Source organism: Anas acuta, chromosome 4 (assembly GCF_963932015.1).
Source record: "Anas acuta chromosome 4, bAnaAcu1.1, whole genome shotgun sequence".
In the NCBI taxonomy this organism is placed as follows: Eukaryota; Metazoa; Chordata; class Aves; order Anseriformes; family Anatidae; genus Anas; species Anas acuta.
The window spans coordinates 55,524,752-55,548,535 of NC_088982.1; the positions used below are offsets into that span (position 1 = coordinate 55,524,752).

General features: G+C 39.6%; 1 protein-coding gene across 1 annotated transcript; it reads right to left on the reverse strand.

The window, feature by feature from the left end:
- Positions 1 to 1,894: 1,894 nt before the first annotated feature.
- DCTD (dCMP deaminase) lies at positions 1,895 to 22,011 on the reverse strand. The gene is made up of 6 exons (XM_068681297.1): positions 21,858 to 22,011; positions 18,205 to 18,316; positions 16,667 to 16,802; positions 7,184 to 7,300; positions 5,565 to 5,661; positions 1,895 to 3,236 (listed from the first exon to the last, which is right to left on the reverse strand). The coding sequence occupies exons 1-6, from the start codon at positions 21,887 to 21,889 to the stop codon at positions 3,158 to 3,160; spliced, it is 573 nt and encodes a 190-aa protein (XP_068537398.1). The 5' UTR covers positions 21,890 to 22,011; the 3' UTR covers positions 1,895 to 3,157.
- Positions 22,012 to 23,784: the final 1,773 nt, after the last annotated feature.

A 23,784-nucleotide genomic window follows, 5' to 3' on the forward strand; every position in this document is an offset into this window, starting at 1 on the left:
GGGCTCAAAGAATAGTGCAGCTGGTGGTTCAAAGCCCAACTGTGCCAACGGTAATGACTGGAGGAAGGGGCTGATGGAAACACAATGAATTACAACAAGGCAAATGCAAAGTCCTGCACCAGGAACACAACTTCACATTACAGGACTGGCTGGACACACACACTGGACAGAGGGCTCCTTGGTAGAGACGGACTGAGGTGGACAAGAAGATGAAGTGCCCTCTCAGCAGAGAAGGCTAACTACATACCAGGCTCTCCTCAGAAACATGCAGCCAGAGGGTTAACAGGGTGACTATTTGTACTCCTCTGTTCAGCATTTTTAAAACCACATCTGGAGTACGTAGCCTCTGGGTTCCCCAGACAGTCAGTAGAGGGACACTAAGATGGTGAGGGATTTGCACATGTAATGCATGAGGAAGAATTAAAGCAGCATTTATTCAGCCTGGAGAAGAAAAGGTTAAAGATGAGGGGAACCCAGCTGCTAACTTGAGATGCCTAATAAGCAGTAACAAAGATGACAGCCAGATTTATTTTTTTTTCAGACACCTACAGGGAACAGATGAGAGGCAATAGACATAAACTGCAGCAGTGGAAATTCTGACTGAAGTAAAACGAAACCTAGTGAAGGTGGAGCAAGTACTGGAATGGCTGACCAGAAGGGCTGCAGAATCTCCATTCTTGGAGATTTGCAAAACTCAACTGCACAAGGCCTGAACAACTGGATCTAACTTCCCAGCCAACCATGATTTCAACAGTAGGACTAAATGACCTCTAGATGTCTTGCCAGCCTGAATGGTTCTATGCATCCTCAACCTGAGCTTCAGAAGCTGACACACAGTTTATTATGTTTAACAATTTTCATTGTTTTCTCTGGTAATTGACATAATTATTCTTTATTTGGAAGGCAAAGCACTATCTCCTAAACGATTAAAAAATTATAATAAAAGCCAGAAACATAGATTTCTAGGCATGCGCAAAAACAGTAAGGGTCAAAGCATCTTCAAGATTTTTCTAAGACATTAAGCTCAGGCTAAGCATATATAATCTCAAGAGTGTATGTGCTTTTTTTCCATTTCTATCAAGTTGCTCTGGAAATCAGAGTACCTACTTGCTAGCCTGTATTAACAGAAAATTATTCTGAAAGGTTATAAACATGGCTTTTAATAGATCAAAAACAACGATTGAAAGAAATCTATAATCCTATCATACTCTCCAGTGCTGCTGTTTTGTTACACAAACAGAGGGGGTTATAAAAATTAGCGCATTGCATTCCTAAAAAACACTTGAACTTTGGTTCAAAAACCTTTTGACTTATGTACACTATACATTCCTGTTATCCAAGGCCTTACAGAAAAAAAAAAAAAAAAGCTTAAATTAACCTGAATTACAATGCATACATCTTATAAGTATAAAAGATTAGCAATTACCTATGAGGAAAACAGCAGTTTTGCTGCCAAAAACAAAATTTTGCTTCTTTTCTCCCCTCTGTCCCATTGTCAGAACACTGCAACTTAAAATGCTTCTACTTATTAATTTAGGCCAAAGAAAAAGATGTGCATAAGCTGTTTTAGTGACATTTTATTAAAGTAATTTTTCAGGTTTCACCCTCCCCCTCCACATATGTGCAAATTTCTTCTTCTGGCAGTAAGCCACAGACCAATTCTGAGGTGGAAAACAGTTGTAAGAAAAAAAAAAGTCAGAAATTACTTTATAAACGGACACATTTTATAATACATTACAGTGCTCCCTTTAGTAGCCAAATGGTTCGTGAGCATTACCCTTTATGTAATATCACAAATGCACAAAATATGCTTTGCATATGATTGCAAAACCAGCAGCACTCTGGAGCCAAGCACATGGTTTAATATTATAATAATGAGTCTACTTCAACGTAGTGGATTTTAATAAGACTTTAATAATACTGGTATGAAGCCAAATTACATAATGTCCCAAAATATGAAACAAAGCTTTTACCGAGAAAATAAAAGCTCACTGAAGTATAACCACATTTAAAAAAAAAAAAAAAAAAAAGCAAAACAAAAAAACAACCCACCAACAACAATGTTATCTAAACAAAGCCATTAGGCATATTTAATTTAAAAAAATCAAATTAGAGAAAAGGAACTCAAATCTATTCCCAGATCTCAAGATAAAATTAAAAAGGACATTATTTTAGGCAACATTTATGAAAATGAAGGTACTACGCCAGCACTGGGAAACAAGCTAACACCATAATTACCTCTTTTGGCACAGATGTGGATACGGGTTGAATATCTCCAATTTCTCTCAAAGGCAAAAAAATGATTCAGTTACCTTACAGGTTAATTTTAAGATTGAACTATGCTGGATTGTCTAGAAACAACTTAGACCAATAAACTAATTTCCTTCTATACATGAAAACCAACTCCAAATAAGAGTCCCAAAGGTAAGAGACAAATGATTTACTCCCTCTAACCCTCTCAGTTCTAGAGTCTTGGGAAAAGTAAGGGAATTGAAAGGGTTCTGAAGCTTGCTCCAGCATGGACCACTCTCAGAACAACTTCCTCTCTCAGCTCTCCTCAAATATAACATTGTTAGATAGCAATTAAAAGAAAAATCAATATTCCAATTGTTGGATAATGCATGTAGAAGATCACACATTCTTTAATCTGTATAGCCTTTTAAAATACTAGTGTTATGCTAGTTGGAAGATTAGTATTTGCATGGACAACATTTTTTGTTATCTATTAGAATCAACTATTTAGACCCACATACCCAATAGAGAGATCAACATATATTAGCATATTCTGATATACCTCTAGTTACAGTAAGAACTACTGTTAAACTGAGTCTAAATGAATGCTGACAGCCTATCAGAGCATGTGGTGATGGATACAGCAAGAATCAGAACAGTTTTCTTTACATACATTATATTGTCTCAACTACACGTCTCTAGACTTTTAAAGTAGATTTGATAAAGGCATTACATTTTTTTAAGTAGATTTAGATTCCACGTGACAAGATGAAGTGAGGGGAACATTTTATGCCTTACATTTCTTAGAAGTCTACTTTAGCTATAGAAACCATTAAAAAGTTGCAAGGAACTTCAAGATGAAAGGCATTAGCAGCTTTTTAGAAAAGGATAATCACAGTCTTCTAGAGATTTAATGAGACTTAATTCACAGAAGCTTTTGACTTGGTCTGCTGTTAATTGAATCAAAGTCGATGATGATCTTGTTACATTTTGGCTTGAATTCCCTAAAATAAAGAAAAATACAGATATTAGTTAGTGAGTAGTTAAAACATTTTGCTTGCTTTAGCTCCAGCTAAATTTTTGAAAGAAAAAATCCTCCTTGGATTCACATAGTTTTCATCTCTGTGGGAGCCAATTACAGTGCAACAGACTGCAAGAAACCTGGACAAGAAAGACTAAGACAAAGACACATGGAGTGGGTTAGCCTGTACATTCTTCAGCTATTGGAGTTCATAAATTACCCAGGAGTCAAAGGACTTCTAACAACTTAGCTGCAGGTGGTGGCATCATGTTACCAGGGCTGGGATTTTTGTTCATATATATTTATATTTCAAATACTTCACACAGAAAGATGTATAGGTAAATGTGTATGTAAATATTTCCATACACTGTGCACATTTATATATATATACATATACACACACACACGCATGTGTGTATATAAAATATTTGAAATATATTTTGATAAATATTTTGATCATTTTTTTTCCCCTCACCAAGTTTTCAAAGAACTTTGATATTTTGCCTCAGTGTATTTTAATATTTTTTTGTGCTAGGGGAATAGTTCATGTTACATATTGTACAGGGGTAAAAACAAACTAGTTAAGAGGAAATCATTTTAAAAATGTAACTTTAGAACTATAAAATTAATACAGACACAAAATGTTTCCTTTTATTATCATTAGAGCATCTGCTACAGCAATTAGTAAGTAAGGTATTTGGGGACTGAGCATATATTTTACAGTCTACCAGTAAACAAAGGATTATGCAAATAGTGTGGATTTAGTGCCTAATTAAGCTCCGCAATTCAGTTCAAGAGATTCATTAAGTACCACCTACATCCTTAATAATCAATACAAGAATGAAGAACAATCAACATAGAAAAGCTCATGCTGCTGACCACAAAATCTCTGAAGGACTGCAACACACTTTGTCCAGAATAGCAGTCTGAAATACAAGAAACACTTCTCACCCTGTAGAAGTTACAAGATTTGACTTGCAAGAGAATGATTTATGCTTCTTAGTCAAACAGTCTTAGTAGACACAAAATACACTGAAGGCCTAAAACTGAATTTCAAGTACTGCTATATTTTTTCATGGATGTTTCTTAGCCCAGTAGGTACCCTTCATCCTAAAATTTTATCTGTCAGAATTGTTATGTTTGCAAATTTTTCAAAGCCTTTGTATTAATATTGTAAAAACTTTTTAGAGCTGCAAAGCCTCCCTGACTGCATAATTACCCTCACCCACAGCATGCTATTGCTATCACACTGGTTGTTGAACAGATCATAGAATGGTTTAGGTTGGAAAGGACCTTAAAGCCCATCCAGTCCTAACCCCCTGCCATGGGCAGGGACACCTCCCACCAGAACAGGTTGCCCAAAGCCCCATCCAGCCTGGCCTTGAGCACCTCCAGGGTCAACTTCATCCGGCAGTTCCCTCAGGGACATCTCATAAGCTCCCACGGACTTGTGCACCTTCAGGTTCTTTAGGTGGTCTTGAACCTGATCTTCTCCTGCAGCGGGCTGTTCATTATCCCAGTCCCTGCCTTTGCCTTCTGTGACTTGGGTGGTGTGGCTAGAGCTCTTGCAAGTGAAGACTAAGGCAAAATAGCTTTGTTGTCCTTCCAACAAGGTATCAGGGCAGCTGAAGTCTCCCATGAGGACCAGAGCTTGTGAACACAAGGCTGCTCCTGTCTACAGAAGGCCTCCTCCACTTGGTCTTCCTGGTCTGGTGGCCTGTAGCAGAACCCCACTATAATGTCACCAATCCCTGCCCTCCCTTTAATCCTGACCCTGATTGTCTTTAGGTATCTCTGCCAGCATCTGTAAAAATCCTAGTCGTCAAACATTTTTCAAATTCTCTTTAAGGCAAATATTCCATGCTTTACACTCTTATCACAAGAAAAGCTGACCAAAGAAGACTGGACATCTATAGGCACCAATAATTATATACGTTTGGCTGGTTTGATACCTGCCTAAATTGACTGCAATGTGAAGATACTAAACTTTCAATAAATATCAGGTAATCCATAGAAAATAAATTGGTCATTTCAGTCCAATTCATAGGATAATTCATGTTGTAAGGGAGGTCATCTTACCAAACCTCCTGTTCAAAGCAGGGTCAGTGATGACTCTGAGCACAATGTAACAAATGAACCATCACATCCACAATTTCACTGACAGTCTCTAAAGAAAAGTCCAGGAATGGTCCAAGTGGACCATTTTCTCATACAAACAAATGCAAAGAAAAAAACAATTGCCCTAAAGTTGGTCTCTGTCACACATCATTTTCTTCCTTTCCAAAATAAAGTTAATTGAAAGCTCTCTTGCCTGTATACAATACCAGCTAAATCAAACATCCGCCGTGCTGCTGTCATTTCAGTAGTGTCGTGGTACTTGTCAGACATAAAAATAATTTCCTTTATGCCTAGAAAGGTCATACAGAAAAAAATGTTAGGATTATATTAAAAGGAAAAAAAAAAGTAAGGACATTAGAACTGGTGCACAAAATCAGAAAAGACAGCACTCATCCACATACTTTAGAACTCTCTGCTTCCCCAAATATTACAGGTTGCACTTGAATAGAGGGGTGTGTAAGGAAAACAGTTCTCTTAAAAACGTTAGAGAGTATTTTCTCCACTTTCACCTAAGTTTACCACAGAAAATCAGAACCAAAAACTTGCCAGCAAACCCATAAGATAAATGGACTAGGAAATAAGTACTTTTGCAAAAAGTTATTGAAAACTTGCCTTTTTACTTCTCTAATGTGGATGAAATTCCTCACAAAGAACTTAACCCCAAATGTCATTCCCCTTCCAAATGCATAGTTTTTTCTTTTTCTTTTGTTTTCTGTTTTATAAATAACTTTAAATCCCAGGTTTAAATCCTTATAAACACACATTCTCTCAAATGGTTGAATGATCTATGCCTAAATTAACGATTTGTGCTGTACTTAAAGGAGAAGCGTAAAGGCTGACCCAAGAGAAGTTACGAATGTTTCAGAGCCTATCAATATCTTACTGTATTAGCGGATACCATAAATATCAATACACTGCTATTTTTCTGCTGACCTAGCTGCATAAGGAAAAGGATGAGTGAGTGACTACACTGAGAACAAGCAGCAAATCTACTTTGAAAACCATTTGATTTTTATTATGTAAATAAGAGAATTAAGCATACAGAATATGATTGTCTTCCACCTTCATTCCTCTTCACTTCAAGCCTTACTGACCAAAATAAAGAAGTATTCTTTTTGCTGCTTTCTTTCTTCCTAGATTCCAATGGCCGTTAGTGGCAAGAGGAAATCCCCAGAATGGCAATCCATGCTAAGGCTGCAAAATATATGCTGCCTTAAGCAGAGATTTTTATGGAACTGAAGCCTATTGCAGATATGCCTAATCTGGAAAAGGCGACACATTTAGGCCAGCACACTTGCTGCTGTGGCACAGATTTATAACAATTGTAATGAAAGACATAATTAAATAGGATCATAGAAGTCTTATGACATTTATGCGCAAAGATATTTTAAAATCTTCAAATATCTACTATGCATCACATTCAAATTAAAATTTCATGTATATACTCCCAACAGACCTTTTGTCATGCAGAAGTTTATTTCTTTCTGCCCTACTCTATTCAATGTGTCAGAGCACAGTAAAATTGACAGTAATTATATGCAAAGCCTGTGTTGTTCTTTGGCAGCTCCTGGTCTAAGAAGTTACAAACCTAAATTAGAAGCACGCTTAGAATCACAGAAGATGCAATTAGCACTGGAAAAATTTGGCACCATTCAGATGCAAAAAAAACCCACAAGTAGCATCTTATGAAGTTGACAGTGCAATTAATTTAGATCTAACAGCAGCAATTTAACATCAAATACATCCGTGATAAGATACCAACGAGACGGCAGCTCTGCAACCCTGACAAATCAAGTTGGCACTACTCCTTACCTGCCTGGATGATGAGCTTTGCACATTCATTACATGGAAATAAGGCAACATACATGCTGCAGCCTTTCACGTCAGCTGAGTTTTTGTTCATGATGGCGTTCAATTCAGCATGGCATACTGATTAAAAAAAAAAACACACCACAATTCATAATACTGTTCATTAAAATAAATCAGTCAAACTAAAATTAAAGTGTTACAATATAACTGCTTACATCCTTTCAAAGGCAAATAGCTTGCACAGCTTGTCATAAAGGGCAAAGGAAGAAATAAAAGCAGAAATACCAAGATCAATGAAGGTCAATTGTTCTGACCAGGCTGCCGATTAGTAATGATATCATTAAGCACATTAGCATTGCCATTTGCTAACACCTATAGCAGGCAACAAAGCCTTAGGCTGTGGGCCAAGTAGTTGCAACCACCCTAAGTGAAGCAATATCTCACAGCTTCACAACTCTCTAGAGCATCTAATTGCCAGTATAAAACAGCTCATTTATGTGTTTACATGCACAGATAGGAACATTCTTATGGTTATAAGAGCGCACTGTGTGCTCTTAAAGGCAGGAGGATCATGAAGTAAAACTGAGCAGCTCTGTCCTCTGGGTCCCAGAACTGCTCAGCGCTGCTGCATGATTCTCTCACCCCAAGAATACACAAGACACACTCAACCATAAAAACGTCCCGGCTTTAATATTAAAGTGAGTTTACTGCTCATTAAAAGGTGTCAGACTTCCCAAGCAAGAAAACAAAGTCCTCTATTTCTCCATGGATTTCAGATAGCCCAGGTAGCAACAGACAACCCTGCCTTATTCCACCGTAACACAATAGCTCTTTCTGGACAGGTGGCAACTTAGGGTTCCAGTTTTTATGCTGTACACATCAGTACATTACCTAACGTGCCTCAAACAAAGGTGAAAAAAGCTCAGTTTATGTCATCCACCGTGAACCTCTGAAAAAAACATTAGGAAAGAGGATCTCTGCTAGAACCTCCTGTTTACACCTAGGAATGACAGCGAGTTGCATAATTCATACACCTATCTACTCAGAAACTGTCTGGTACCCTGACTTACTTCGTAAACAGGTGCTGAAGTGAAGCGTGGGTTTGAGCTCATCTAGAGACCTCCATGTGCAGACAACATTACGCGTTTTTTAATTCATTCTTCAAAATTAGCAGGGGAAGAAAAAGTCTTCTCCCTTGCATATATGGGAAAATTAAAATGGGCAAAGTTAAGAGCCCAAGTTCACAGTAGAGTTGCTACTAAGCACTGACCTCACGTGTGAATGATCTCACTGCACAGAGTAACTGAGTGTTGCACTTTCAACATGCAAGAACTGAATGGAAATGTTTTCCGTATGTGCTAAAGGTCTACATGGAATTTTCTATGTAGCAGCTAATGCACTAGAAATTTACAGCCTAACTTACAGCACACAAACTTTTCCATGTTGGCAAGTCACAAAGGACCAAACACTTGCTAAAGAAAGCGGAGCATCAACTTCCACAAGCAGTCCCCAGAACTGCCATGATTATGCTGCCCACATACCTTCTCATAAACAGTAAAGCCAGAAACTAACATAAAAAATAGGAAATTAACAACGAAAAAGAGGTTTCTATTACTATTATTTCTATTACTACTGTAATCAAATCACACAATTTTAAACATGTTCCATTAAGTATATAAGATATACCATTTTACAAACTTGGAAGACTCAGAAAATAATTTTAACTCCAAACATATTGCTGAGTTGCAGTAATCTTACCTTCACATGAAACAGCCACAGAATTATTTATCTGGGGCTACAGAAGATTGAGGGAAAAACAAAGCATCATAATTTCAGCAGCTGGAACCAGGTTGTGTTGACAGGTCAGAACCATCACTTTTAAGTTTCTTTGAACAACATACTTACGTCCCAGGCACCAGTCTCGAAGGCCTCCAGAAAGAAGGATGAGGGAATGTTTTCAAAGGCTCACAGAAGTCAAAAAAAGAAACCAACCCTAATTCCTTCAGTAAATATTTTTCTTTCACTAAAACTCAGAAATCTTCAGCCATAAAACCAGACACATTTTGTTATTAGTACTACAACAAGCTTCCTTCCTGCGCTGATGAGAAAGAGCCTTTAAGAAACTGTGGGATTCTGCAAATTTTCAACAACAAATCTCCCAAACAAAAACAATTTCAGGCCAAAAATAACTTGTAAAAGATAATCAGCTGGAGTAAGGGAAGGAAAATATTCACCTCCTGATCATGCTAATACAATCTGAAGTCAAGAACAAGGACAACTCTCTAGAGTGGTGGGACAAGGACAGACCAATGATAACAAGCGAGAAGTAGAAACTAATCATTCCAAGACAATAAGTAGCAGGGTCTCTAACAAAACTGGCAGAATTTAAATTTCAAAAACAAAAGGAGGTGGGCTTTGCATGCACACTTGCTCAACTAAATACCCCTTGCTGCACAAAGGAGTGGGGAACTAAAGACATTGATTCAAAAAGTCATCTTTTTTCTCCAGTATTTTTTTTCCAGTTTACTGGGCTATTAAATACAAAACGATCCTGTCTCAGTAGTTGGAACGTGGAAGATTATTATTCTGGGGTACTGCTATTTTATGTGTCTTTGTTGCGTACGTTTCCCTAGACATCTGCTACTGGCCCCTGTACGAGGTGTTACGTCAGATGGTCCATAAGAAGGTACAGGCATCAGACAAATATTTTCAGGTTTTCTGCCATCGCTCTTGATCCCCTCTTCCTCGTTTTCCCTCTCTCTGGCAGACAGGCATTGACTATTGACCCATTTATAGATAAGAAATTTCGATGGGTAACAGATTATCTCATAGACCTGCCAAACTTTGTATAGAGCATTACTGAAGGAAACAGAAATCAAATCCAGGAGTCCAAAATCTCTAGGTATAATAAGTACCACATTTAGAGTATTACAAAGTTTTCTAGCCTGTTAAGAGCTCCAACTAGGATTAGTAACATATTGTTCTCTCTCAGACAGTAAGAGGCTAACTTACAGTAACCTTTCACAGGTGCACAGCATTCAGAACCCTGAAAGCTGTTTATTTAAACAGACTGGTAGAACTAAGAGTTTTTACAATACCTGTGGGGGCCCCCAGTGTCAGTAGTGGTTTGGGCTATTTTTTCTTTTTTCCTTTTTTTAAATATTATTCACATATAGTTAATATTATAGTAGGTCTGCAACATTGGTTTCTATGTTGGAAAAGTGACTTGAAAAGTATTCTCTAAAGACTTCATTAGCTGAAGAAATAACCATGCAACGAGAAGTTAGTGTGTCCTGTGACACTCCCACCACCTGCTACAGTGTTCGCGAGAGGAAGAAAAAAAAAAAGCAGAGGAATGACTGCTTCGTTACTGCTAGTATTAATTAATACTGTGTTCCTATGTTTTCTAATTGCGTATTGCTTCGTGTTGTACATGTAAGATAGCACTCATCCTTAAGCCTACCTGTAAAAAGGTGACCCCTAATAACCCTACTAATGGTCATTTTTCAGTAATTAAACGCTTACCATGAACACATTCTTGCAGTGTCAGAACTATTCTTCCCACCTTCTAAAAGTGTTCTGATAAATGATTTTATAGGAACCATATGATTATTCAAAATGCTTATTAATTCTGTTAAAAGACTCATATGCCTGATGAAGACCTGAAGGGACCACCATAACATGTCACCTTTTAAAAAGAAATCAAAAGGAAGGCCTCCAGGGAGTGACCTGATGTGATTAATTACTAACAGAAACAGACTAGGAATTTAGAGAAATTGTGTACTAAATATAGTGTTATGCTTAAAGGGAATACAATCAAATGAATACAGACTGTTGTGCAACAAGTTTTGACCTACTTATTAACATAAGATTTTATACTGCCACGTTAACTAACTTGACAAATACTACAGGTTCTTGATTCAGATACATGGTCCTAGCAAGGTGTTCTGAAACATAAAGCTGGCACAGAAATAAATACAGGGAGTTCTGTAATTTGGCCCACTTGTTCTCAGTCCTTTGGTAAAATTTGCACCTTTTCATGTTCTTGCCCCTCATCCATTCAGTATTTGTCCAAGCTCCACCTCTACTGTTACCCTCTACTTGCTGGACCTGATACAGCAAGGATCACAGAAGGCACTGAGGTGTTACTGAAACGCACGGGGTCTGGAGTGCCATCCCTTGGGGACAGTGGTCAGTGGATCCAGAATTTGTAGAATTATGCCAATTTTTTTTTTTAACCCTTTGTGAAAGCGCGGGGATGGGTGCAGGCGACTACATTAGCAGAAGGCAGGACACTGATGTAGGGCTGATGCTGCCCTCAGCCCTTCTTCCTCCGTGTGTTGGAGGAAGGGCTGTTGCTGTGCTCAGGGTAGGAAGGCAAGGATAACATGACCAGATTTCATTGGAGTCAGCCTCTTCAGACTGCAGTCAGGAAAAGGGAATGGCCCCACCTCAGTAATTTGTACTCAGCCCATCTACGAGCACGACATAAAATCTGCCAGGACAGGCTGGGGAAGCCCCTCTCAGAACCTCAGAAGCACTAAGCCAATGCAACCCATTTTCCAGTTCCTCCCACACTGCTCCAAGTCTATTCAAATCTCAGCAAGAACACAGGGCTGTTTCTTAAGGGACAATTAGAACAAGAGAAATTACTTTCAGTGTTTCCAAATCTCCAAGCTTTCTAGAGATTTGGTGTGTGACACTGAAGTTGGAAAGAAATCCATGCAGGACAAGTGAGTGAGTGGCTGTAGGTAGGGACTGTCTCCTATAGATCCTCCTTCCAGTTGAAGCCTCAGCTTTGCACTGCCAGTTGGAGAGAGAGCATCACACTTCTTCATAGTGCCTTATCAAGTTTTGTGCTGTCAAAATAACAGCTTCTACAGAAGTAACATTTGCCTGAATATCTTCAAGTGTTCATCTCTTTAAAAAGATGACGAAAAGCTCATAATCCTAACACGACAAAATGTTGCTAACAGTTTGTTTCATTTTACACAGCAGGTACTCTTCAATTAGAGTATACTTTTTGCCACAGCACATATTTTATCATATCTGAACCTGTATAAATATTTGTAAGCATATTTACTGAATATTTTCTCTATTGCTTAGGAGGTTTCTATATTTGCCAGTCATTTTAATTTAAAACTCTCTTAATTAGAGACTGGTTGTCAAATAGATGTTCTTAGATTACAGTGGAGACAGAGGGCATAACAGGAGCGCAGCAACTAGCATTAGTGGGAAGACTTACGATAATAGGAGAAAAACATAGTACTTTAAATGATCAGTGAGAGGAAACTGTGCATCATCAAATCCTTGCATTCATCTAACAGTAATAGAGGGCACTTACTTTGACACTGAAAGCCAGAATTTCATCTAATTATTAAGAAGGTTCTACACACTGTATTGAACACAAAGCTTTAGAAAGAGCTTTTAATAACATCTTAGTGAAGTAGGTATCCAAAACTAGCCTTCAGTTTCTCTCGTGTGCACAGAAACATCCCTGTTCCTGTCACTGACTGGCAGCCTGGAAAGAACCAGTTCCCACAAAGCAACAAAAGCCTGATTTTGTGCTGTGAAAGATGGCACTCTGCAAAACACTAACTACTTTCTGACATAACAAGGCCATACTACTTAACTGTTCAAATATATTCTGCAGCTGGAAAGAAAAGTTGTAATCAGTTTCAAAACTCTCACAAGGAATGTGCAGTACCGGTACAGGTGATCCACATTAGGATTCCAGGATTGTACAAATGCAAACATCTACACTCTCTAAGGTAAAGTGAGCACTACCTCCCACATTTTCATGCTTTCTTTCAGTAGCAGCTCAGATTACACTTAGGTATGCGTAAATTCCTTTTTATTTTTTTTTTCTTAAATCAAGCACAGCCTGTTTCTTAACACTGAGCTGAACAGAAGCCGTACTTCAGGGTGCAGGTTAGACGTGTACAACGTACCATATATTGCAGCAGACACAGATAACCGAGACACTAGGGAATTTCAAGCCAACAGGTTTCAAGATGCAGTAAAATTTAAGAGTGATGGGACTTGTTTAGCCTTAAAAAAAAAATAAAAGTTCAAAAGATTACTGTTATCACTAAGTGCACAGGCAGAGGGAGAAAGGAAGAAGAAACATTGATGGCACGGAGTAAGGAAAGCTAAAAGAACAACGCTGGCATACACAATAATGTATAAACTAACAATAAATAAATCTAGCATGGAAACAGGAAGTTTTCTAGCCATGAAACAATGAAAATGATCAGAGCTGTGGGGTCAACGTACCCATCTGTTCTGCTGGAGCTCAATAAATTTATTATAGGATCATCTAACAGACTTCTGCACAGATAGCCTCTGGGCCCAATCCCCTGCTATGCCTGTGCTACTAAACACAGACAGGGCCAGGGACTGACCCCTGGCCTCGAGGCCAACTGGCACAGACTGGCTCCTGCTCCTCTTTCTCAGGGCTCCAGCAGCACTACACAGCACTTGGCCCCGGGTTTCCTCGCGGCTCCACATCTCCAGAGTCCCGTGGCAACACACACATATTTTGTATGTTCAAAGTGCATAAAGAAATGAGATGGCTTTCTTGCAGCCCACCAGTGGTATTTTCACAGCATGAAACAGAGTATGCCTTGCATATCCCCCAGTACGGCCTGAGGGAGGGAGGAAGGTTAAGCATACCATCTCAGCAGGCTTTGCATGATAGGCCCATGAAGAATGAGAGCTTTCTTACAGCCTTTCTTCCACCCTGACTTCTGGAGCAGTCTCTGAGTAAGCCATTTGCAGAGAAACACCCAGGCTTTGTTGTGGAGAAAACCAGTCAGGGTGGTCCAAAACACCCTGTGAAAAAGTTAGTTGATGTTTATACCTAAACTAATACAGTACATAAAACCAGGAAGGAGGGCAGCACTCAAATTCAACCCCAGTCCTGTCCTGTAGCGGTGCAAATGCATAAAATAGCTCTAGAAGGCATCTTCCAGGTTACTCTGGTGGTACATGCACAACTGTCATCAGCTTTACCCCATAAGTTACATTGCAGCTGTAGTGAATACAGTGCCAGCATTCCCATGATAAGCTAATGGAGCACACAGTAAGACTGTATCGTCTGCGAACAAGCTAGTCAGGAAAAGTCAAGGATAGAAAGTTCAATTTACACAAATGCTGTGATGATTAGTAAAAGCAGAAAGGAAAACATGACAGTTTAATGAGATTTTAGCAGTGATTCTATGTGTCTCTTTGCATCTACCAGAATTTTTTTAAGCAGAAGATTTTTTTTTTTATATACTTGTCTGGTCTGTCAACTGTGCTATCAAGATTAATAAGAAACTGCTAGAGTTTAAATGATCTGTGAATTACAAAATAGGTCGTTTATTCATCACAGCAGACATTTTACGTTACAAAGTTGTGATTTTTTTTAATGAGGTGAAGACTAAGATTCTTTGGGGGGAAGGGTGCTAGTTAGACCAACTCCTAGAAAGGAAATCAGCTCTCCAGGCTGTTAGATTGGTTAGTGCAGTTTTTAAACATCATGTGTTACGAGGTTTTTACTCACTAAAACATTCTACATCTTTTGGAGTCAGTGTTAACTAAAAATAAAAAAAAAAAATCTCACAATATCTCCTGCTAAAATTCCCCACAAATCCATACAGTTTTTTTAGTTTAAGTTGATCAACTTTATATAGAGACTGCCCTGTTTCTGCATCTCTCCTGGAACGTGCTTACATGCCAAAGACCACCCACACTGATCTTAGTTCAGAACTGAGACCTAACAGCAAGCATTACGACTCAACCAAAATCAATATTCTGTTTTCAGTACTTTGTATTTAATCAATGGGCTAATGCTTGTTTCCACACCCTATAAATAAAGAGCAGTCATACCACGCGGTACCGTTATGGGACCTTCATTGTACGTAAAACCACTGCTGCTGTGCCTTAGAGCAGATGTTAAAATTTGGCAGGAGCTGGCCCTACTATCAGCAATGCATCTCTTAAGAAAAATAATATTAAACTGTATCAAGTTTAAGAGTTAATGTTAGAGGTTTTATAGCAAACTGGTAAACTGAATTAGGACAAGTACCAGAGTTGTAAGAACTCAGATACAAAACTGACTGAGCTGAACCACTGCATATAATCTTTCACTTCAACGCTATAGTAATGTCAGTTTTCAGAGAGAACTTTGGGTGAAACAGGGAATTTCAAAACTAACGCAAGTCTAATTTCTGTATCAGATCAATTTTTGTAAGTTGTAAGAAAATAAAAAACAGGAATTACTAGATAGAGATAAATACTGTATACTGAAGGATTCAGTATCTTTCAAAAAGCCAGATTCTGGTGCTCATTTCCCTACACCTATGTAGGAGGAAAGGGAGAGTTCCTCAGGGCTCTTGTTCAGCTTTGTGACTCTTCGCCCTTCCACTCCTGAGCCCAGGACAGACTAAGATGTGGCACAGCACGAAGGAGCTCCTAATACCCATTTTTCCTGCTCCACTGGTCTCATCCCACAGAGGTTCAGCAGGAGCTGGTGTGAAAGCAGAAAGATGAAGGGGGATGGAAGAGAGAATGCACTCTCTCCTTCCTTATCAGTCCTAACCACAGTTCCTGCCCAACATAAGCTACTGAGGGCCACAAGGCAGCTCCCAATACCATTCATTTCCATGCCCAAGAGGTAGTCCTCGTGGAGTGAAGCCTGACGCAGTCCACTGGGTTATCTTCACTGATTCCTTCAAGCCTGTGGCCCAGAGGGGCAACAGTACAGCCTTGTACCACCGATATTCAGAGAACCCTTCAAAGCAGGCTTGCAGAAGGCCAAACTAAGCCTGCTGCAAAGGCAAAGACAGGATCCAAAGCAGCACTCACGTGTATTTACCATGAAACTGTCATTGTTCTTCATTCATCCTCTCAATTTAGTAAATGTGAACCAAATTATAGGTTGAAATGAACAATGCAAGTCACTTTACCTGTAGCAGGACAGATCTGCTGTATACCACATAAGATAGAGGCACAGAATGTGATGATACACTTCAAGACAAACAAAATTCAACTCTTTCATAATATGCACTGTCTATGCCATGAACATCTGAACACTGGAATTTCCAACAGCCACTAGAGTTTACAATTTTAATACCGCTACTTTAGACACAATTATTTGTTTTGCATATACATGCTCTCAGTAATTTCCGTGGAGACAAACACACTGAAACAGCAATCATTTGCATACGCTGTGACTGTGTGCTGATGAGCTGCATTCTATTTACAAGTTTTCATTACATAATCCAAACCAGCTAACCATTCATGAATATATTTCACGAGGAATTCAGTCCTTCATGAAGACTTTTCATTTACTTTCACAGCTGTGATTTTTATCCTGACATATCACACGTGCACATTAACAAAGTTGGGTGAGTGGAAGAAAAACTGACTGACGTTTTACCAAATGAACTTTCACATATACAGACATCAAAAGCTTGATTTGTCAACCACAAGATGCCTTACCATAAGGATATTTTGTGTCTAGTCTATGTGCTGCTGTTCTCGTCCAAGGCAGTACATCATCGCTGCAGCCATTTGGCATCCCATTGTATCCAATTCCAACAATCTTGTTTTCTGAATTTACAATGCAGGCACCCACCTAGATAAAATAAGACTTATATAGTATCAGCAGCATGAAAAATAATGTATCAACAAGCACAATAAAATCTGAACTTGAAAAGCCAATCCTACATATGTAATTTAAGAGATACAAGCTTTACCCTGTATTAAGTCGCACTGTCTTGAGCACGACAAGGATACGATAACCAAGGCCACAACTGTACCTAACTGGCAGAGCTTTAAAATAAATCAGGGCAGATGCAAGCCCGCTACCCTCTGGTTATGCAGTCCCAAACTAGTCTGCCAGCACCATTCCTTGTCTGGCTATAAAGTGAACCAAGTTCAGGGAGCAGGACCAGCACAGAACTAACTGTACTAAGCGTAAGTTTTCTTGCAGTTTAGCTCCCCAAACTATCAGCAGGAGCTAAAGAAAATGGATGGAAGATAAATAAAAATGTGGTAGTGTTGACCTAGAGATAAGCTCACAAACCTCTGTGGCTTGTTTATGCAAACATGCAGCAAAATACCAGACCATTTAACTGCCACCCTTTATTACTTTAATAAAAGTCTGCACAGGAACCCTACTTTTAGGGTGACGAACTGCCCCATTTTTACATTTTCTGTCCATATTTTATATGTATTGAAACAGCAACAGAGTTAATTTTACTTTGCACAATGTGTTTATTAACCAGCACTTGGGTAACAGGAATTTAGTCCTAAATAAGTATGATTCAGAGAAGTGAGAGCCATAACGTACAGAAGCCAGCAAGTAATTGAGCAAGCTGTTAATACACATTTTAATCCATTGCTTTGTTGGGATTTTCTTCCAGAAATTTGTCACACAAAAGAAGACTAACAGGATGACTGGGCGCTGCAGAACAGCATGTTTCAGGAGAGGTTATCTATCAACTCCAACCGATATTCAAGTGCAAGAGAGGCACATGAAAGAAGTAAAGAATGGAGAAAGAGGCAATGAATTGGAGGGGCAAGGAGAACTGGAAGGAGAAACCAAACCAGATGACAACTCAAATCAATCCAAGAACAAACAACAGGGAATTTTTATACTCTTACAGGTGAGGAAAAGGAACTTGCTGAGATGCTATGTCTTAAGAAATTACAGTCTAAAACTTTCAGTAGTTACATCCTCCTATAACAGTAACCATATTTACTAGAAAAAGAAGAAAACGTCTATGTCATCTTAACTTTCAGATGAAGAGAAGATTTACAAAACTCCAAGCTGCAAACGTACATACAGAATTATACACATGAGGTCAGACCCAATAAGAGAATTTCTGTAACAAAAAGTGCTGACCATGTTAAAAATTCAATAGCTATATACTGAAATAACTTTTAATAACAAAACCCTGAAAGTGCTACATGTGCATCTGATGTGATGTGCAACACAGATTAGGTTATGTTACTCTTATGCATTGCCTCCTTACCTGAGAACTTGGATCTTTGCTTCTTTGTGCTGACAAAAATGCTACGGCCATAAAATATTCAGGCCATTCCAAATAATCCTCTCGTTTTCTGCAGGATGCTTCATTGCCAAAACTACATTTTATGGGGAAAAAAAAATAAATCAGTAAACAACACATATGTACAGTTATTACAGACTGTATTCTTTAAATGTGTACAAGATTAATTTAACCAGGATCAGACTGTGGCTAAGACCACCATGTATTCACCAATATTTTAGCAGTAAAATAGTCGGTGTTATGTGCTTTCCAAGAACTTATATATGCAACATTTCCATTCAGGGGAAAGGCACCCAAGTGAGGTTGCAAATTTCAGTTTTAGATAAGAAGGCTGAGCTATTCAGAGCACTTCGCTATTCAAAGACAGAGCAATTTATCCTTGATAGATAACGCCTTGTATATTTCTAAGATTCAGGTATATCATGTACTGGCATTCTTTTCGGTCAAACAACATAATTTTTTTTTTATGATGACTGCGCTAACTGCAAGCCTCTAATCTAAGCTATTTTGTACTTCTGCCTACGACAAGTGTTCGTTAGATTTCTATTTGGAAGCTTCCTGTGCAGGCTTTCGTTTCTGTCTGTACAATTATAGCCGTGAGTTTGCCTCTCAATGCAACACTTACTGGCAACAATCTGACCTTGTAAACTATTCTGATAGGCCCCTGCTAAGTTGCTCTTGAGATTATGCTCTTTATGAAAGCTTCCTAAAAGAAGATACGAGATAGATTGAAGAACTTTTCCCTTAGAATTAAAAAAGTGTGGCATGAAAAGTAGTTTCTTTCCCTACATTGGGGGGTTTGTTTGGGGGAACAGGCAGGGGGGATGTGCCTCATCACTTTCTTTTGCCTCCTTGTGGTTGAAAGGCTGCTTGGACAGCATAAGAAAAAATTCTGTGCTTTCCAGTTCAAAGAGGGAAAAGACATCTCTCTCTCCCCTCCGATATATTAAAGCTTAGCAAATTTAAAGGAAAATATTGAAACCAAATACGCTTCCCCCAGATCCCACTTACCATTGCTACACTTGAAAAACAAACTGATGTCACGATTCTACCGGCTCTCCAGTGATTCATGGAACAAATACCAGACAGTAAATAGCCTATAAAAATACAAGCAGTGCAGTACTTTTCTTCTTGGGCCCCTCTTACCAAGGACTGCAGCTTAAGGTATTTTAGGAAAAAGAGGAAGGAGACTGAGACACCCTTCTAGCAATGTTGAGCCATGCAGAAAAATACTTCATAGGTAACTGCAAGTAGCAAAACATCTTGTAGCCACTCTAGTACTAGCGCCTTCCAAGCACAAACATTAGAAGGTAAGTATTTTGTTAGTTGTTATTTTTATAACAAAAAATATAATAGCATATATTTGAGGCTTGCAGTTAGCTTGTCACACTGAGGTTACACTATTTATTGAAGAGAATGCTGGTACACAAATGATAAAACTACAAAGGTGCTATCTACTAAAACCAAATTGCTGCTTTTGAGTTGTTTGTATATGGCATCTTACAACTAAGCAGTTTTGGCTTTTCTGTGGAATGAATGAGAATTATCATTGAGGCCATCATCTCAGTGTAAGGTGGGAGAAACGTATATTCTCTGTGCAACCAGCACACCTCTCACACTGACAATACTGCAAATAGTGTGAAAAACTGTCAACTATGAAAGCAAACACAAAAATGTGAATGCCCAAACTAGCCTCAATCAGTTCAGCTAAAGGGTTGGAATGGTATCCTACTAAGAAAGAATAGTGTTCAGAGAACAAGTTCACAGCAGAAAGATTTAAGGCTTGCCTTACTAGTCTTGCCATTTTTCCACACCAAACTGAACTCTGACAGGTTAATTAAAATACAAAAAAAGTACTTAAACTGATTTGAGTGATTATTTAAAAAATGTCACAAAAGCAGGTTTACACAATCGAAAACATCAGCAGACTTCAAATGATTACTCTAATACATTCCAAACTAAGTGACATTCACAGGGATGTCTTCAGAGAGCCCTCAGCAGAGACACAGAAGACTCAATACAGAACTACACCAAATGAAATATTTTGAGAAAAGCTCTCCAGAAAAACAATAGCACTCTGAAATAAGAGATCCTGAGATCTCCTTTTGTTAAATTATTCCCTAGCAACCCTAGTTATTCAAAAAACAACAAAGCCCCTATTTACTTTGCTTATAAGTACAGAACACTATGTAAGTGGAAGTCCCTCGAAGTACCAACTTAACAGGGAGAGGAGCATATCTGAAAAATGAGCAGAAGGCTTACATCAAAGGGAACACAAAAAACAAAACAAAAAAACCCTTACTCAATTACTTCTACTTAACATCACAATGTTTGGCTAGATAATTCCCTCAGCTCAATGCACAGGAACACAGGAGTGTGAAATGGATATAAAACACTTCATTTCTGATTGAGCAGAAGCCAAGGACTTGGCTAGCACTCAAGCACACAAAGGAAAATTAAGTTTATAGATTTTGGGCAGCTGGTCACCCTCCTCACACTCATTTGTAAGTTCTAGAATTGCACAAATAAAGGCTATTCTAGAAAATATGATAGCTGGCTGTAAAAGGAGCAAATAAGGTTTATCCTTGTGATAATTCCTAAGAACTCATGAGTAAAAGTGATGGGAAGTAAAAGCCATGAAGATAACACCACTCAAGAAAGACGAAAAAAAATCTTCAAATTCTACAGTGATTTGTAGTCTGCAGGGAAGTCTGCATAAACTGTATTTCAAAGGCAAACAGAGAAAAGATTCTGTAACTAAAGGACAATGCCTTTCTTCTCAGCTCTTTTGCATCCATCCAGGCTTCAAGTAAACTGTAACACGCTGTCTCAGAAATGAAGAAGCTTCATTCAGCTACTAAAAAATAAAAAAGTCTCCCTTAATGAAAGATGTAGCTGAGGATCCTAGGACAGAATACATCACTTCAAGATTTATGGTGGTCAGTTACACAACAAGGTACTACAACTCAGGAACAACAGGGTATCAGGCTTTTTTTTTTTTTTTTTTCCTGCAGCTTTCAGATTTGTGATACCACGTGCACTATACTCCAACTAGAATGTATTAAGGAGTGTTTTTTTTTTTTCTTTTTCTGCAGGATGGATTATGCTCCTGAAGATCACCTATCAATGTTCTGACACTCAACTTGCAGCAGTTAGGGTAAGAAGGAGGGAGGGTATTTTTTTAAAAAGTAAATAAATAAAAAAAGGCCAGCCGGCTCCCCACACCGGCCCCGTGAGGGCTCCCCGTGTTGCCTGTGACCGGCGTTGTACCAAGCGGGCCCGCCGGCCCTGAGGCTCGGCACCTTTCCCCGGCAGGTCGCTACACCTTCCTCACTGGGGGGCAGCTTTTTGAGAGAAAGCAGGAAACAGACCTTCCCCACCGAGAAGCGACACTGAATACCAACACCCCGGCTCCCCCCCAAGCCCCTAATCGCAGGCGCTTTCTAGAAACACCCAGCCCCCCGCAGCGCCCCGCGGCCTGCCCCCGCGACTCCCCGGCCGAGAACCGGGCGCAGCTTCCTCGAAAGCGGCCGGCCCGGCCCGGGGGCCCCTCGCTTTCACCCCCTCCGGGCCGCCAGCCCCGGGGCCGTGCCGGGCAGGAGGCGCCGGAGCCGTACCCGTTAACGTGGCCGGGCCGCTGGGCGCTCATCCCGCCGCTCGCCTTCACCCCTTGGCGCCAAAGCGGGAGCGGGCGGGGAAAGGGGCGGGCGGGGAGGCGGGCGGCCCCGCCGCCATGTCGCGGGGAGCCGCCGGGGGGCCGCCGAGTTGCCTGAGGGGTTGAGGCAGCTGGGCGAGAGCCTAGGCCGCACATAAGTTGTAAGAGCGAAGTAAATGTGCGTGCTGGCGTGATGTGTGTGTGTGCTTTCGGCCGGGGGCTACCCAGGCTGGGTGTTTGGTCGCCTTATTGGAGGCACGCGAATGGGGGCAGGTTACTGAGGTTTGCTCTTACAGGGCTGTGAGACATCACCAGGAGCCTCCCCAAATCCATCCGTGTCTATCCAACTCATTTCCCACTGGAAACAGTGACAGGTGTGACAAACTCACTGATGGACAAAAGAAAAATGCCTTTGAGGGCAGCCCTGACACAAGTTTGTGCACATGAGCTGTGCAGCACGCGCTGTACCATTGTCCTGAATAATAGTCAGCAGACATGGCCGAAATAACCATTCCATCAAAAACCATCCTCTTAAGCTAAGATGGCATTTCTGGGAAACTGGTCACACAGTAGTCCTACCCCAGAAGCTGTCCGTAGAGGCCCCACATGCTAACCAAATGCATAACAAACTGCAGAGGTGAGTATAGCAGGTGATGTAAAGTACACCAACATGAGCTGTGAGAAGGTGGCCAAGTCAAGGATCCCACCACGGTCATAGCTATTCTTGAAACCATCCCAAAAAAGAGAGCCAAGGTGATCGAAACGGAGATATGCATTGCTAATACGTTCATATTTAGATCGCTGCATCAGCTAGCTGTCTTTTTTGTTGTTGTTGTTAACAACTGACAAACCATCAAGGATGAAAACGTTACCTAATTTTACAGATAGTCCTATTTAGTTGTAATGAGAAAACTCGGCATAAGCAGCCTGTTTTCTAAGTTTTTCAGCTGTCAGAGTGGAAAGCATACAGTTATTTTGGTTTGTAACAGTTCCGTGTTCACAATTTCATATGGACAACTAATGTTCATGAAAAGGAACTATTTAAATGCAAGAAAAAGAAAAGAAATTTAATGAAGGTAGCATCAGTCAGGAAAACATGAGCCTGAAGGTGAAATGAAAGGCCTGATTATGGCTGATCACGAAGAGAGTTAAAGAGCACTCATTTAATTAATCTGGAGAAAAATTTAGCATAATGCAGTTCAAAAAGTTTGCTACTATCTGTGTATGTGTTTCTGCACTCTTGAAGTATGAATTAAAATTAATAGTGCTACGATTGCCTATGCCATATTTATTATTTTTCATAATTAAGATTCTGAGGGCAAACCATAACAACTACTAACCTTTCAAAAACAGCGCTTATATGCTGATCATATGCACTGAATGATGGATTTTCTGTTCTGTGAACACAGATTAAGAGTTCTTACAAACTATTCCCTGCCTTGAATTTATCATGTTTTCCAGCTTCCAGGACACTGTGGTATAAACATAGGGTTGCACTGAGGGCAGTTAGCTCGTCTTCCTACAGGTATGGGGCAAAGTCCTGCAGCCTGGTCTGTTCACTAAGACTTTTCTGGTGTCTGCCTACTTTGCAGCTCCTCTGCAGCTAATTGTCTGAATCCTCATCTCTACTACCTTTGTTTTACACTGTGATCTAGAAGTCTATTTGCATCCTTCATCTGTCTCAGGACCATTCAGATCTTTGTGATAGAACTGGAACGCTCTACCTCAAAGCTCCTGTTAAGAAAGGCATGCACTCAAATAGGCTGAATTTCATCTAATTTTGTATCTGACATTTTAGCCCTTCCTTACACATTCCTTGTTTGTTCCACAGAAGCAGGATGTATATGAAGAAGAATGGAGTACCTCAGGTACTCTTTTATAGTTTTGTT

What these genes read in the sequence shown, in the direction of transcription:
- DCTD (XM_068681297.1), bottom strand. Translation starts at nt 21,889, where the DNA reads ATGAGCGCCCAGCGGCCCGGCCACGTTAACGG. An exon ending in CGGCCCGGCCACGTTAACGG is followed by an intron (nt 18,317 to 21,857) that starts GTACGGCTCCGG and finishes CATAAAATGTAG; the next exon opens with TTTTGGCAATGAAGCATCCT. An exon ending in GCAAAGATCCAAGTTCTCAG is followed by an intron (nt 16,803 to 18,204) that starts GTAAGGAGGCAA and finishes TATTTTATCTAG; the next exon opens with GTGGGTGCCTGCATTGTAAA.